We start from the raw sequence: 15,105 nt of genomic DNA on the forward strand, positions 1-15,105 counted from the left end.
TATTATGGATCTATCGATTAACTCTGATTTGTTCTACTCCCGCCCCAACTCCATCCGGCTCAAGGAAGCGGAAGACTAAAGCTTCCGAATCCGCTTCCGAAAGTAGAGCAGCGTAAGTACGAACAATAATTGTTCTACTAAATAATAAACAGTAAAAGTAGTACCTAATCATATTCTTATTTATTTGTTTGGTGCCACCCTAAATGGGATTGACACTGTCAAATTTAATTCTTACGACACATGAATTAAAAACAGTACAACGTCCAAAATAAATAATTCAGCGAGGCCACACTGTACTAGTAGGATTTACATACTAGCTGTTGTCCCCAAGCTATAAAAAGTTTTCCGTACATATCCCGATAAACTTATTAACGTTCTGTTATATTACATTATGTATCACTTTTGTTATGAGCGTTAACACGTTCGTGCAAATTTTGTCTGAACCCGATCAATTGTTTAGCGTGATGGAGTAACAGACACATTCCAAAGTGCCTAAGTACCTAAGTAGGTACTTAGTATATTATTATTGTATACACTAATTGACGACTTGTAAGTAATGATATTACTTTTATATTCTTTACAGAATCAATAAGGGCAAACAAAAAATTGACCTGGCGACATACAATCGTCGCAAAGCAACTGTGGCGGCGCTGTTCGGTGGGTCGGATGACGAGGCGGAGGCTGCAGCGGCACTGAACAACCCGATTCAAGAGCTGGAGAGCAGCTTAACCCGAAAAGTTGGGGATGGGTCGTTGCGGCGAACCGCAAAATTAGACGGAAGCCTGTTCTGCGAACTTCGTGTTTACGAAGTTCGCGATATTAAAAACATATCCCCACGGGACCGGTGGACCAAAGCGTACACCAGTCTTAAGTATCAATTCGATTATGATAGTCCGGAATGGACTAACATAATTGATTTCATTCGGGTTGCGAAGACCCGATTTACACAGGAGCCAATATACTATCCGAATAAGAAGTAAATCTTAGTTGGATAGTATATGTTTCAGAAAATCGAATTAAAGTTAATCGTCTTTAAAAATAAAAACTACAAAATATGTTTAAATTATTAAATATTGTTCGTTGCTAATTTATTTAATTTAAATATTAATTAAATTTTACCTTACATATTTTACAGATACCTAATATTTTTTATCGATGATTAACTTTATTTAGGCTTTCTGAAACCGGCTCCTAACTAGGTTATAGCGGTATACCAAATACCTTATTTTTAACTACTTTATCTTACTGAAAATATATAATAAAATATAATATAACTTAATAAGTAAAGTGTTAATTATTTACTTATTCAACAATGGTTAACCCCAGTAAAAATATTTTCTGCTCAGTGTGCGAACAATTAGTAAAAAGTAAAGCCTTTTCAGCTCACTTAAAAAGCATAGCTCATAAAAATAATACCCGAGTTGAAGCGGAGGAGTGTATAGAAAAAATTAATTCAGCATTTCGTTCACGAATTGCTTCGTATCGAGTGTACGATTCCCGCAGAACCAAACATCCCGCCCCCGTGCCCGCAGCTCGCCCCGGGCGTGCGCAAGCGCAGGTGTGTGCTCCTGAAAGCCACCCTGTAATGCCGGCACCGTTTTTGCGTGTCATCGCTGGTAAAGTTCAGCGACTATTGAATGCGGCTCTTGCTACGCATCAAAGTGTTAAAATTAACTTTGAACTATTTGCAAATTTTTATCTACCTAAAAATGATACTTCCGAGGTTAAGTCTTTTGCCACTGAAAATAGGTGCATCCACAGCAATTATGATTTCAAAACTATATTCAATGAGATGTGCGACGTAATTCTAAAAAAAGTTGACGAGTTCCAGGAACGCGATAGTGGGTGGTCATTGCTTGATACACTTTATTTAGAGGTAAATATTAATAAATATATTCCTCTTCGTGCGTCTGGCTTTATTGATCTACCAAAAAGCATAAAAAGTAAGAAAGCTTGCATCAATGTGAACAATAATGATAGTTTTTGTTTTCTTTGGTGCATAATGGCAGCTCTTTTTCCGGCGAAATGTAACGCAAACCGAACAAAATCATATCCACATTTTTGTACCGTTCTAAATACGCATGGAATGACATTTCCAGTCAGCTTTACCGACATAAAATTATTTGAAAAAAATAATAAAATTAGTGTCAACGTTTATGGGTTAAAAAAATGTAATGTTGTTGGCCCGCTATACAAGTCAAGTGCCCGCCAAGCGGTTCACGTAAATCTTTTATTGCTTGAAAATAAGAATACGTTACATTATTGTTTAATAAAAGATTTGAATAAACTCTTACGTTCGCAATTAACCAAACACCATGGAAAAGTTTACTTTTGCGATGAGTGTTTGATATGTTTTGATTCCGAGGAACGATTGACCTTGCATAGTTGTGGAGGCGTCGCGACAGTTCTGCCGACTGAAGGCGCAATACTCGAGTTTAAGCACTACGAACGCTTACAAAAAATGCCTTTTGTTATTTATGCTGATTTTGAAACTTTGTTGGAGCCGTGTTCAACAATACCAGATTCGAATCATACACAAATTACTCACAAGCATATACCGAGTGCTTTTTCTTATTACATAACTTGTTCATACGATAATAATTTCAATAAATTAATGTTTTATCGCGGTAAAGATTGTGTCGATATGTTTATAAGTTTTCTTCAAAATGATATAACAGAAATTTATAAAGTCCTCTCTAGACCTATAGCACTGGTAATGACTGACACGGATCAATTAAATTTTGATACATCACATCAATGCTGTATATGTGAGAAACCGTTAGTAGAAGACCGAGTGAGGGATCACTGTCACTTAACAGGTAAATACAGAGGAGCAGCGCATTCGTATTGTAATTTGCGCTACAAACTCCCTAAATTTATTCCTGTATTTTTTCACAATCTGTCTGGGTACGATAGCCACTTGTTTATACGACATTTGGGATCTATTCCAGGTAAAATTAAGGTTATAGCAAGAAACAAGGAAAACTACATATCGTTTACTAAAATATTTCAAATGACAGATTCAGAAAATATTGCTGTGAGATTTGTTGATTCCTTTAGCTTTTTGCCTTCTAGTTTGGACAAGCTTTCAAACACTTTAGCTGATGAACAGTTTAAGCATTTAAATCAAATTTGTAAAAATAAATCCGAGTTCAATCTTCTTAGACGAAAAGGTGTCTATCCCTACGATTATATGACCACGTGGTCAGCCTATGATGAGACAAAACTTCCACCGCAAGAATTATTTTTCAATAAGTTAAACAATTCATCGTTATCAATCGATGACTATAAACATGCAAAAAATATATGGTGCACATTTAATATAAATAATTTAGGAGAATATACAGATTTATATGTAAAGACAGACGTGTTGTTATTAGCAGACGTTTTTGAAAATTTTCGCACAACATGTATAAAAAATTATAAGTTAGATCCGGCTTTTTATTTGACTTCACCAAGCTATAGTTTTGACGCTATGCTTTTAAAAACACGAGTTAATTTGGAGCTCATCCATGACTTAGAAATTATTAGGATGCTTCAAAGTGGTATTCGTGGTGGTGTGTGTTTGTGTACAACCAGACACGCTAAAGCTAATAATAAGTATCAACATAGTTATGACCCAAAACTTCCATCAAACTTTTTAGTTTACCTTGATTGTAATAACCTATACGGATATGCAATGTGCCAAAGTTTACCTCACTCAGGATTCAAAATGTTAAGTAAATTTGAAATAGATGGATTGAACATATTAGATATAGCAGATGATGCCGCATATGGATATATTTTGGAGGTTGATTTAGAATATCCAGATTATCTCCATGACTCTCACAATGATTTGCCCTTTTGTGCACAAAAGTTTGCACCACCGGGTTCAGTGTCAAAAAAATTAATTCCAAATTTATATGATAAATTTCATTACGTGATTCATTACATACACTTGAAAAATTGTATTAAACATGGTTTAGTACTGAAAAAAATCCATAAAGTAATTAAATTTCCTATTATGGATCTATCGATTAACTCTGATTTGTTCTACTCTTTGGACTCGATTGATACGCTTTCAGATGTATCTAGCAGTGATTGTATTCACCTAAGTGATCTTCTTCACAACACTTTCTCACCATTTCCTAAGAATCTGAATCTCTGCCACATTAATGCTCAAAGCATTCCTTCGCATTACTCTGAACTTCTCTCCACTTTCACCAGCAATTGTATTCATGCGTGCTTAGTGTCGGAATCCTTTCTAAAACCCTCACTTCCAACTACCTCTTTCTCATTGCCAGGATATGTCCTCATAAGAAATGATAGACTGGAGAAGGGTTGTGGAGGGGTCGCGATTTATCTCCGTGCCGATATAAAATACCGAATACTGGAAACTTCTCCCCCTAAGTACAGTAAAGGCATGGAGTTCATCCTGCTTGAACTTAACTTCAATACGGTTAAGTTTCTGCTGGGTGTTGTCTACGCTCCTCCCAACTCCGACTACTTTGACGCACTTGAACAATTGCTAGACACACATCTGCCAAACTATGAACATGCGATCCTAATGGGTGATTTTAACACCTGCCTTCTGCAGGATAATATTCGTACCCGCAAGCTCCTCACTTTAGTTACTTCTCTAAATCTCCATATTCCCAAGTTAGATCCCACTCACCATGTAAATAACTCCCACACCCTCATAGATCACATATTAACTTCGAACAAGGATCGGATTGCTTCCCACGGTCAGTTCACTGCCTCTGGCTTCTCTCACCATGATCTAATCTTTGCCTCATATAAGCTGAAAATTCCTAAACCTAAACCTAAAATCATATTTCAGCGTAGCTTTGCGAGTATGGATTGCGAAAAACTGGCTCATGACGCTGCTAGCACGGACTGGTCACAAATAGAGCGCATTGACAATATCGATGGTATGGTCAAGTGCTTCAACAGCCTCGTCACCGACCTACTTGATCGTCATGCGCCTCTCCACCCAGTCCGTATGAAGCGGCCCCCAGCCCCATGGCTGACAGCTGCGATACGCAAGCAGATGGCATATCGGGACGCACTGCGCCGTAGACATAAAAAGGATCCATCGGAGGCTAATTGGAACAACTTCAAACACGCGCGTAACCGATGCAATCAAATGATTCGCAATGCAAAGCGTCGTCATATCCACGCGTCAGTCGAAAACTGCTCGTCAAAAAACCTGTGGCAATTTCTGCACTCCCTGGGTTTTGGAAAGTGTAGGAAAGACCTACCACTGGCAGTTGACAAGGACGGTCTCAATCGTCACTTTTCATCCCCTCCCCACATCCTTGATCCTCATACCAAAGCTCTCACCATCAGAAGTATTCAAGCTCTTCCTATTCCACCTTCTACTCCCTTCTACTTCGCTCCGGTTACTGAATTTGACATCAAAAGGATTATACTTTCCATCCCCAGCAAGGCGGTAGGCAGTGATGGTATAGGTCGTGACATGTTGCTCCCAATTCTTTCATTCATCCTATATCCCATTACCTTTATCATAAACTTCTCCCTATCCTCAGGCAAGTTTCCGCTCCTCTGGAAACTGGCTTTCATGGTTCCTGTTCCCAAAATACCTGTTCCTGTCGAGTTTAAGCACTACCGTCCTATATCTATCCTACCATTTCTTTCCAAGGTGCTTGAACGTGTAGTGATGCGACAGTTCTCGAATTTCCTCTCGTACAATAATCTCCTTAACCCCTATCAGTCGGGATTTCGTCCATCCCACAGCACCTGCTCTGCTCTCATAAAAATAACTGATGACTTTCGTAAGGCTGTGGACGATCGCCAATTAACTCTCCTGACACTCCTTGACTTCAGCAATGCTTTCAACTGCGTAGATCACGATATCCTCCTGTCCATACTCCGTTCCCTCAACATATCAGGTTCAGTAGCCGAGTGGTTTACCTCATATCTGTGTGGTCGCCGACAGCGCATCCGGTCCGATGGCATTGAATCTGACTGGTGTGATGTCACTGCCGGCGTCCCGCAAGGTGGTGTCCTTTCCCCTATCCTTTTCTCTGTCTTCATTAACACTCTTGTGTCCGTTCTTAAGTTCAGCTCCTATCACCTATACGCCGACGACCTTCAACTTTATGTTACATGTGGTCCCGATGAAGTCCCTGAAGCTATCAACAGGATGACTGCTGATCTTGAAGCTGTCAAAACCTGGACAGATCAATTCGGTATCCTTGTTAATCCCTCAAAAACACAAGTCATGTTTATAGGCGGCAGATTTCACCTGGCAAGGCTTGCTGAACCATTACCGCCAGTTATATTTGATGGGATTAGCTTACCATACTGTGCTAGCGTCAAAAATCTTGGTCTCCACATAAAGAGCACTTTGTCATGGGAGCTACAAGTGTCTGAAATCAGCCGCAAGATCCATGCATCTATGCATGGGCTTAAGCGCCTACAGAATTTCCTGCCATACTCGACCAAAGTTACGTTAGTCAACTCCCTGTTGCTTCCTATTATTGATTATGCAGATGTGTGCTATCCTGACCTCACAGAAGAGCTACTTGACAAACTTGAGCGTCTCCTCAACTTGTGCATTCGCTATATCTTTGGCCTGCGTAAGTATGATCACGTCTCCGAATTTCGAAACAAACTCAAGTGGCTCAATATCCGTCACCGAAGGAATGCCCATATTTTATCCCTCATTCATAGTATAGTTTATAATCCTTGTGCCCCATCCTACTTAACAGAACGCTTCACGTTCTTCGACTTCTCTGACCGTCCTCAACGGTCAAGTCGAAATCTTCTCTTTCGTACCCCAGAGCATAATGCGGCAGGGTATTCGGATTCTTTCACTGTGACAGCGGTTCGCTTGTGGAACAGTTTACCGCTAAATATACGGCAGACAAAATCTATAGACATCTTTAAGGCCAAAGTTCGTCAGCACTACCTCCAAGTGCAGAACGATCAACAAAATTGATTTTAAATACTTATGTTTTATTTGATGACGATGATATTAAATTATAGTTAGTTTAGTATATTTTGTATTATTATTATTAGTATGTATTAGGTATATTATAATATAATGTAGGAATATATTTATATATGTAGGTATATAATTTGTATAGTTATTATGTATAAGTAAGTATATCTCTGTGTCTTGTTTTAAGTAGATAAACTTCTCTCCCTCAGCCTATCGCACTACCAACCACTTTCTCGACATCACCAAAGGTTAACTGGTAGAGAATGCTACTAGCATTAAGTTCGCCTTTGTACAATGTTTTTTTTATGTGCAATAAAGAATTTATAATAATAATAATAAATTTAAACAAGGGGCATATCTTAAGGACTATATGGATCTAAATACTAATCTTAGACAAAAAGCTAAATCTTCTTTTGAACAAGATTTATTTAAGCTCCTTAACAATAGCATTTTCGGAAAGACTTTAGAAGATACCGAAAGAAGAATTGACATCAAGTTAGTTACTAAATGGTCGGATAACTGCAATAAAACAAAAAAAAACTACACCGCGGATAGATCAATATCAAGACCTAATTTTAAAAATTGCACTATATTTACAGAAAATTTTGTAGCTGTTCAAATGAAACCAGAGAGAGTTATATTAGATAAACCAATTTATATTGGGTTTTCGGTGTTGGAAATATCTAAAAGTCATTTATACACTTTTCATTATTCTATTTTGAAACCATTTTACGGTGAAAGACTAAGATTGTGTTATACCGATACAGATAGTCTTCTTTACTCGATTAAAACGGACGACTTTTATTCAGATGTAAAATATAATTTTCTAGAATATTTTGACACCAGTAATTATTCAATTGATAATACTTACAATGTACCACAGTTAAATAAAAAAGTTCCTGGATTATTTAAAGATGAACTAGGAGGAAAAATCCTTTCAGAATTTGTTGGATTACGTTCGAAACTGTATTGTATTAAGACTGAGGACGCTGAAATAAAGAAAGCAAAAGGCGCTAAGAAATGCGTGGTAAAAGATTTATGTCTAAATGATTATAATAATGTTTTGCTTGGTAAAATACAATTGCGAAAAAAACAAATACTTTTTAAATCATTGAAGCATCAAATTTTTACTCAAGAAGTAAAAAAAATTGTGTTGTCCCATGATGATGATAAAAAATTTATTCTAAAAGATAAAATATCAACATTGTCTAGGGGACATTATTCCATTATTTGAATTATCGAGAATGACTGGTATATTGATATCACATTATGTTCATCCAAATAGTATTACTATCATCACTTGTCTGTCAGAAGACGCTGATTTTTATCCACAACTTCAGTTTCGAAATGAAAATGAATCATTATTTATGTGTTATTCTGAGTGGCAAAAAATTTATAAATCAATTAAAGAGAAACAACTATGTAACAATAAACAGTATTTTAATTTTCCCTTTTATACTTTTCTACACTGTGATAAACGTTGTTCAGATGAATTTGTAATTTTACTGGTAGATGCTTTAAAATTGTTTGCGCACTGTGTAGACGCGAGACTTAAGATGTTACACTATGAACGCATAAAAGCATATAAATTTATTTTGAAGATTGAATGTATTTTTGAAAAATGTTATATACCGATAGAAAATATTTCTAGTGTTTTATATTATTATGCTGATAGTTTATCTCTTGTGGAAATGGAACTTGTGACACTGTGTATTGATTATTTCACTAAATGCTTTTTACGTTTTCAATTGTAGGTACCTATGTAATACTAACCAATAAGATAAGTAAGTAGTATAAGTTAAAGCTAAGGTAAAGTTATTTTTACCTTATAATATAATAAATAAAGTTAATATTTAATATGATTGTGTTTAATTTACACCATGAGTTCATGATGATGTATGGAACGTACGGAAAATAGGATAAAAATCAAGAATATTTCTTATTATACATATACGAATAAGAAAATATTAGGTAGATAGTTAATAAAAAAATACATTTAAATCGTACATAAATTTTGTGCTGAGATTAAAGTGTTTCAACATGATATCTGCTGATGTCAATGTAATTTCTAAGAATCCCACACATTAGTAATATTTCAATTGAAACAGTGTACATAAATTCCTTAGTGATGCACATTCCATTACATGACCAAATAATCATTAAGCTAATATTCTCCTTTCCTTGCGGTTGTGTAGAAAAACAAACAGAAAAATATGTCTTCAGATGAGGTGAGTCAGTTATCTATACTACAGTAACACAGTATGTTCTCTACATATATCTTAATACCTATTTAATTTATTTATGTTTTTGTTCCAGATTTCTCTAGTGAATTATATTGCAACCAAAAATCTTGGAAATCCTAAATATGTAGTGAAAATGGAAATATGTAAAATTGTACAAACATCAAACATAGCTGAAGTGAAAACAGTAATAAAAACACAATATTTGGTAAATGAAGATTACGATACTATATTGGAGTTTGCTGTAAAATTAATAAATCAAATTGGAACAAAACTTGGAGAAAATGCTGACCAGCACGCATCTTGAGTGAAATAAGGTGAGTAGCTATTTACAATAGTAAATATTCTTTCTTTTGTTTATTTTTAAGGTGTCTTATAAATTCTGTATAAAAATTAATATCTAGTATTTCCTTTTTCAGGTACAGGACATAGTCGTTGAACAATGAACATTCCTTTGTGCATTTGAAATGTTATTAAAATTAAGTTCGTATAGTAAATAAATCTGTATTATGTTTTGGCTTTGTTAGGGATTATGTTATAATAAACTAAATATTTAATTACTTACATACTTATTTAGAGCACCACATACTGTACTACATATGGCACTGTGCATTGAAAGAAATTAACCTTGATGTTTAAATGATAAAATATTAGGTACCTAAGTACTTTACTTGTGTATGAACTTATTAAAAATTAATAAAATAAAAAACCAAAATTACATAATTTTTGCTTTTATTTTTCATAATCCTTAAATCTAGTTAAACAATAAATAGTATAAAGTCATTTTAAAAAAAAACAATCATATTATTTTCTATAAACCATTTCCTTAAAGAAATTACATTTTTTAGAGCACAATATTTTTTATGATAGGCACAGTTATAGTTTACAGTACTATTCAAAAATGAATTATATAAAGTAGTAAAATTTGGACACCCTTTTTCTCCTAGTTCGATTATATTACAATTACTACATATTTCCTCCATCCATCTAATCTTTTCTAATCCTTTAACAAGAATGTTCCGGTGTTTCTCTAAAAAAGGTTTAATGTACTTTTTAAATTCTTCATATACGATATAGCCTTCATTCCAATATATGCCTCGATTTCGTTGAATCCAAGAAACTTGTTTTTTTTCTTCACTATACAAATCATTATAAGTAAATGGTGGTTTCAAAAGAAACACCTGAGTATGTTCGGAAGTTGCAAAAGCAAATTCCTTTAGAATGAATCGGTTCCTCAAGTCTTTAAAGCCTTGCATGTCGACAATAAGGCAATCACTATTCATGATATTTTCTTTACAATGTTCGAAAGTGGTTTGTATTCGATTATACTATCATTTAGTATGAAACAATATGCAGATGTATTATCAGGTAGCTCTTTTTCACTTTCCAATTCAATGCGTACGTCAACAGGTCCACTTTTTAATGTTTCGTTTTGTCTACAGCAATCAATTACAAATAAAGGAGCGTGAATCTTAAATTCTTGAAAACTAAGTAAGGGTTCAGATCGATGGCCGTAGTACGACTGTTGAAACTTTGAATATTCTTCATATAATAAAGAATACTTATCTTCTTCAAAGGATACATTCAGATTTTCATACGGAAAATATGTTGAATTCAAGAATACTTTAACATTACGTAAATTGCAATGATCGAACTTGGAAGCATCTTTTTTTTTATTGTTTTTTCGGTTTGTTTGCAAACCAATAACTACGTAACGAGGTTTTTCAATTTGTGACGATGATTTTATTGACCAAGTGTGTTTAGTAGTTTTAGGAAGCAAAGGATACTCATATATGTCCCAATTTCGAAATACCAATTTGATAGCTTTATCTTTCTCTAAAATCTTAAGAAGGTTTATTCTTTCACGGTCTGATACTTTGATATGTGGAACCCTCCAAACAATATTGGTAATAGTGATATCGTCGATAAAGTCTTCAGCGCCAACTTTCAAAGAATTTAAATTTGTATTACTTCTTAATAATATTAGTTCATGTTTACAGTTCATAATAATTTTTTTATAATCCTCTGCAAATCCTAGAATTTTATTGAGTGGAATGGAAACAGCAAAGCTTTTAACACTAATGTCATTAGACCCATTAATGTCCCAACCCCAAGCTTTTGACATTTCAGACTCATTTTTATTCATTGATAAAATGGATTTAATCGTTGTTGATATTCCAACATTCTTAGTCTTATCAATTTCAACACCATTGAGTTCATAGCGTATATCTTGAAATAGGAAGAGTAATGCATTGTTAGTTAATTTAACAGGCTCAATTAATTCACTGGTATCCTTCTTGTAAACATTAACGGTGCCTTCTAAGTAAAGTGTGCTAGCCGAGGGTAAAATATACAAATCCTGTTGGTTAATCGGTATTCGAATTTCATCATTCCGGTTAAAACTGGTTACATATGGTTTATACGAGTGCATCTGATAACTTTCAATACTGTTGTCTAAAACATAAGACTCCGATACGTCTAAGATGTTCATTTTAACAGCTTTATTAATTTTAAAAATCTGATATTTTCTTTTGTTAATTTTATTTTATTTTTAGATCTTACCTTCTTAACACCACAATTACTACTAGATTGTTTTTGAACAATTGGTTTGGTTTTATGGAAGTTAATCATTTTTTCTTTAAATGCAAATACAATTGAATTTCTTCTTTACGTAAATTTACCAAATTATCATTTGAATCCAATATTTTTATGTTTACACTGTTAATACAACCTTGATTAACAGGAAAATAAATTATATTTCTAGGTATTTCAATTATTCTGAAACCAGGTGGGACATTTGGTGCAAACTCATAAAGTATGTGACTTGGTTTACCGTTTACATATGAACCACTAACAATATCACATTCGACTCTTATGATGGTTGTTGGTAAAATGCTTATAGGTAAATGAGACTCGTGATGTTTATATGCCTCGAGTGTTATTTTATCGAAACCGAGGATATTACCAATTGAATTCTCTTTTTCAAAGTGAATATCTTTTGAACAATAGATTTTTGTGCTAAGAGTATTATTATTGCATACCAATTGAAATGAAGTATCTTTTACGTGCGATTCCAAAAAATTGCTGATATCTTCAAGTTCATATGAACCTTCAGGTATTTCAATAACTTCATCTCCAATATAAAATTTATTATTTTTGTGATCTACATTTGGTATAGAGTTGAATGTAGAAAAGTAAAGTAATCCACATTCATATTCTGCGTTTAGTTGCAAAGGTGGTGTGTAATTAGTTGTCAGAATAGATTCACACCCTGTTACCGATAGAGTGAAAGACATATTGAAAATGACACTGTCAGCCAATTTATTCTCTTTTATATGCATGCTTTTTCCAAAAATATTTTAAAAACATTATACTTAAATGTCCGCAATTTGTTGTTTCAAATGACTGATATCTATTATAGTTATAGTAAATATCCAAACCATTTAAATAATTTGTGAGCTCCAATGGAGGCTTCAGATTACCGAAACTGTCAAAGTATTCGCAGTAATTACCTATTTTAGCATAGGCTACCCAATGAGTTCCTTCGTTTTGAGAGCTATCTAAGTTAACAATAGCACACTCAAATTTATTTGGTTTTTTTGGTAATTCATCTCTCATGAAAACACCTCTAAAATAAGGTATATTACGAGTAAATTCAATTATATCTATATTAGTTAAAGGTCGCTTGGGTAGCCCTTTTATTAGTTTTTTGAAGAATGTATACATAACCCACTCCCTTTCTTATGCGAATAGGGTTTAATGTATAATCCCTTACCAATGGCAATAGCTTCCATCACTTTATTGTGTCGCTCAGATTCCATAAATTTTTTCTTTGAATCTTTATAATCGTTAACAGCTTTAGCTATACCTGAAGCTCCACCAGCAATTGCGCCAAGTGCTGATAATCCAGCAAAAATTGGTATAAGTGGTAGAATTCCTCCAGTTTTAGGGACTGGTATTAAGCGAGGTAAATAGAGTTTCTTATCTCCCGAAATAAATTTTTTTGCTGTTAGATATGCAATTTTTATTGCATCCTTATTGCTCTTTGGTTTAATTTTTTTCAAATGTCTACCAATTTTCGCGACTGCTGACTTGAATTTTTTTAAACCTGCACCCGCTTTTACCTTACTTTTCATTATATTTTTTACAAGCCACGATGATATTTTCTCTCCTTTACTTGCATGTTTTGATTGCATTCTTCTTTTTGCCATTTTTATTAATTCTAAGTCTGCGTTGTGTCTACTTTGTAAATCGGAATAATTTGAGTATGCTATATCATGACTTTTGCACGCCTCATCTAGCCCGTTAATACCGCGATCACCTCTTAAAAGGCGCTCTTGTAGTCTGGTTCCTGGACCACAATAATTATAACCAGGTAAATGTAGTTCAAATGGTAAATTATTAATTAAATTATTAACAAGACCTCTTCCTTTCATAGCAAAATAAGTAATAATAAAATGTATTATTGGTTTCAATTTATATGTATGCTTATGATAGATGTAATTGTTTAAACAATTTTTTTTTTATTAATCCATGAATTGTCTTTTTCACTAAGACCTAACCATTTTACGTATAATTTATTTCCACATTTTTTTATAATTTTTTCAACTAAGTATATATCAGGATACATAGTTTTCTGTAATTCTTGTTCATAGAAACATCCTAACACTTTATTTTGTCTTTGATCTTCTAACAAATATGTAACGGGCATGGTATTATTAACTTTTATAACTTTAAAAATCTCGGTAGACCAATTGGGAAAGTAACCTTTGTTAAATATACTTTTGTATTTACTTATACGAACATTATCGCCAAGTTTAAATTTATTTTCATTTTTTAAGCTTTTTTTTCTGGATTTCAAAATGTTATCCATGACTTCTCTTTCATTGGAAGTATTAACTTCCGATGGCTTAAATTTGGTTATGCGATGAATATTATTATTGTATGAATGAATAACAGTTTCTATTGGTTTTCCAACCCACTTATAATTCCCGATGTAACTAAAATGTTTATAAAGTTTACCTTTAAGTGTTCTTATTAATCTTTCAACAATAGATGCCTTTTTTGTTGAATATGTTGAGTAATGATTTATACCGTTAGATTCACAAAGTCTTTTAAAAACTGAATTGTAAAATTCCGTTCCAAGATCAGTTTGTAAATTTTTAGGTACACGTCCACTTTGAAGGATATTTTGAAAAGCTTTCGCTACGTCTAATTGATTTTTGGATTTCAATGCAACCACCCACGCAAACTTAGAAAAAGCATCAATAATGACTAAAATAAATTTATAACCTTTGTTCACTTTATAGTATTTATGTATATCAATTAAATCACCTTGCCATAAATCATCAATTCCCTTTAAAACAACATGTTGACGATCAAAATTTTTTCTTGCTGTTTTATGAATTTCATCCACGATTGTTTTTTTAATCATTGTTGAATCTTACTTATAACAACTTTTAAGAGTATTTTAATTTTATGCAATTCTGATTGAATTTCTTCGTGTTTTGAGTTATATCGTTCAAATATTTCATCTACATACTGCTTATTTACCGCTTCGTCCTCAGATGTAGGAGTCCTTAGTCCTATTAATTTCGATGATTGAATATCAAATGAACCGTCCTCAGATTTCATTAAAAAAATATTTGTATCAATCGTTTTAGTCTGTCTGTGCACATGATGCCCGAATTTATCTATTGTCATTTTGAGAACCACCGCAATCAAATATTTTCTGCCATCTAATATCATTTTTGGGATATATTAATTTATATACCCAGTTTCACGGAGTTCTTCAATTATGGCTATAATTTCATTATTAACTCCTGTGTTACCAGCGTCTTGCGATGCTATTAGCAATTTAAGTCTTTCAACTAATTCGTTAGGGTCATCCCAGTATACCAAATCTGTTGATTTGGTAAC

At 33.7% G+C, this 15,105-nt stretch overlaps 1 protein-coding gene and 1 long non-coding RNA gene across 2 annotated transcripts; both read left to right on the forward strand.

Annotated features, from left to right (window-relative positions):
• The first annotated feature begins 36 nt into the window (after nt 1–36).
• Nucleotides 37–6,149, forward strand: LOC125488665. Its single transcript, XM_048621817.1, has 7 exons — nt 37–112; nt 584–4,076; nt 4,284–4,492; nt 4,820–5,431; nt 5,529–5,641; nt 5,737–5,970; nt 6,062–6,149. The coding sequence occupies exons 2-7, from the start codon at nt 1,313–1,315 to the stop codon at nt 6,147–6,149; spliced, it is 4,020 nt and encodes a 1,339-aa protein (XP_048477774.1). The 5' UTR covers nt 37–112; nt 584–1,312.
• A 2,563-nt stretch (nt 6,150–8,712) lies between these two features.
• LOC125488643 lies at nt 8,713–10,436 on the forward strand. Its single transcript, XR_007266375.1, has 3 exons — nt 8,713–9,174; nt 9,263–9,503; nt 9,606–10,436. It is a non-coding gene; the product is annotated as an uncharacterized LOC125488643 (long non-coding RNA).
• Nucleotides 10,437–15,105: the final 4,669 nt, after the last annotated feature.

This window comes from Plutella xylostella, chromosome 6 (assembly GCF_932276165.1).
Source record: "Plutella xylostella chromosome 6, ilPluXylo3.1, whole genome shotgun sequence".
Taxonomy (NCBI): Eukaryota; Metazoa; Arthropoda; class Insecta; order Lepidoptera; family Plutellidae; genus Plutella; species Plutella xylostella.

Coding starts and splice junctions, on each gene's coding strand:
- LOC125488665 (XM_048621817.1), top strand. CDS start 1,313: ATGGTTAACCCCAGTAAAAATATTTTCTGCTCAGTGTGCGAACAATTA. Junction 4,493..4,819: donor CCAACTCCGACTACTTTGAC/GCACTTGAACAA, acceptor ATCATATTTCAG/CGTAGCTTTGCGAGTATGGA. Junction 5,642..5,736: donor TCCTACCATTTCTTTCCAAG/GTGCTTGAACGT, acceptor TCCATCCCACAG/CACCTGCTCTGCTCTCATAA.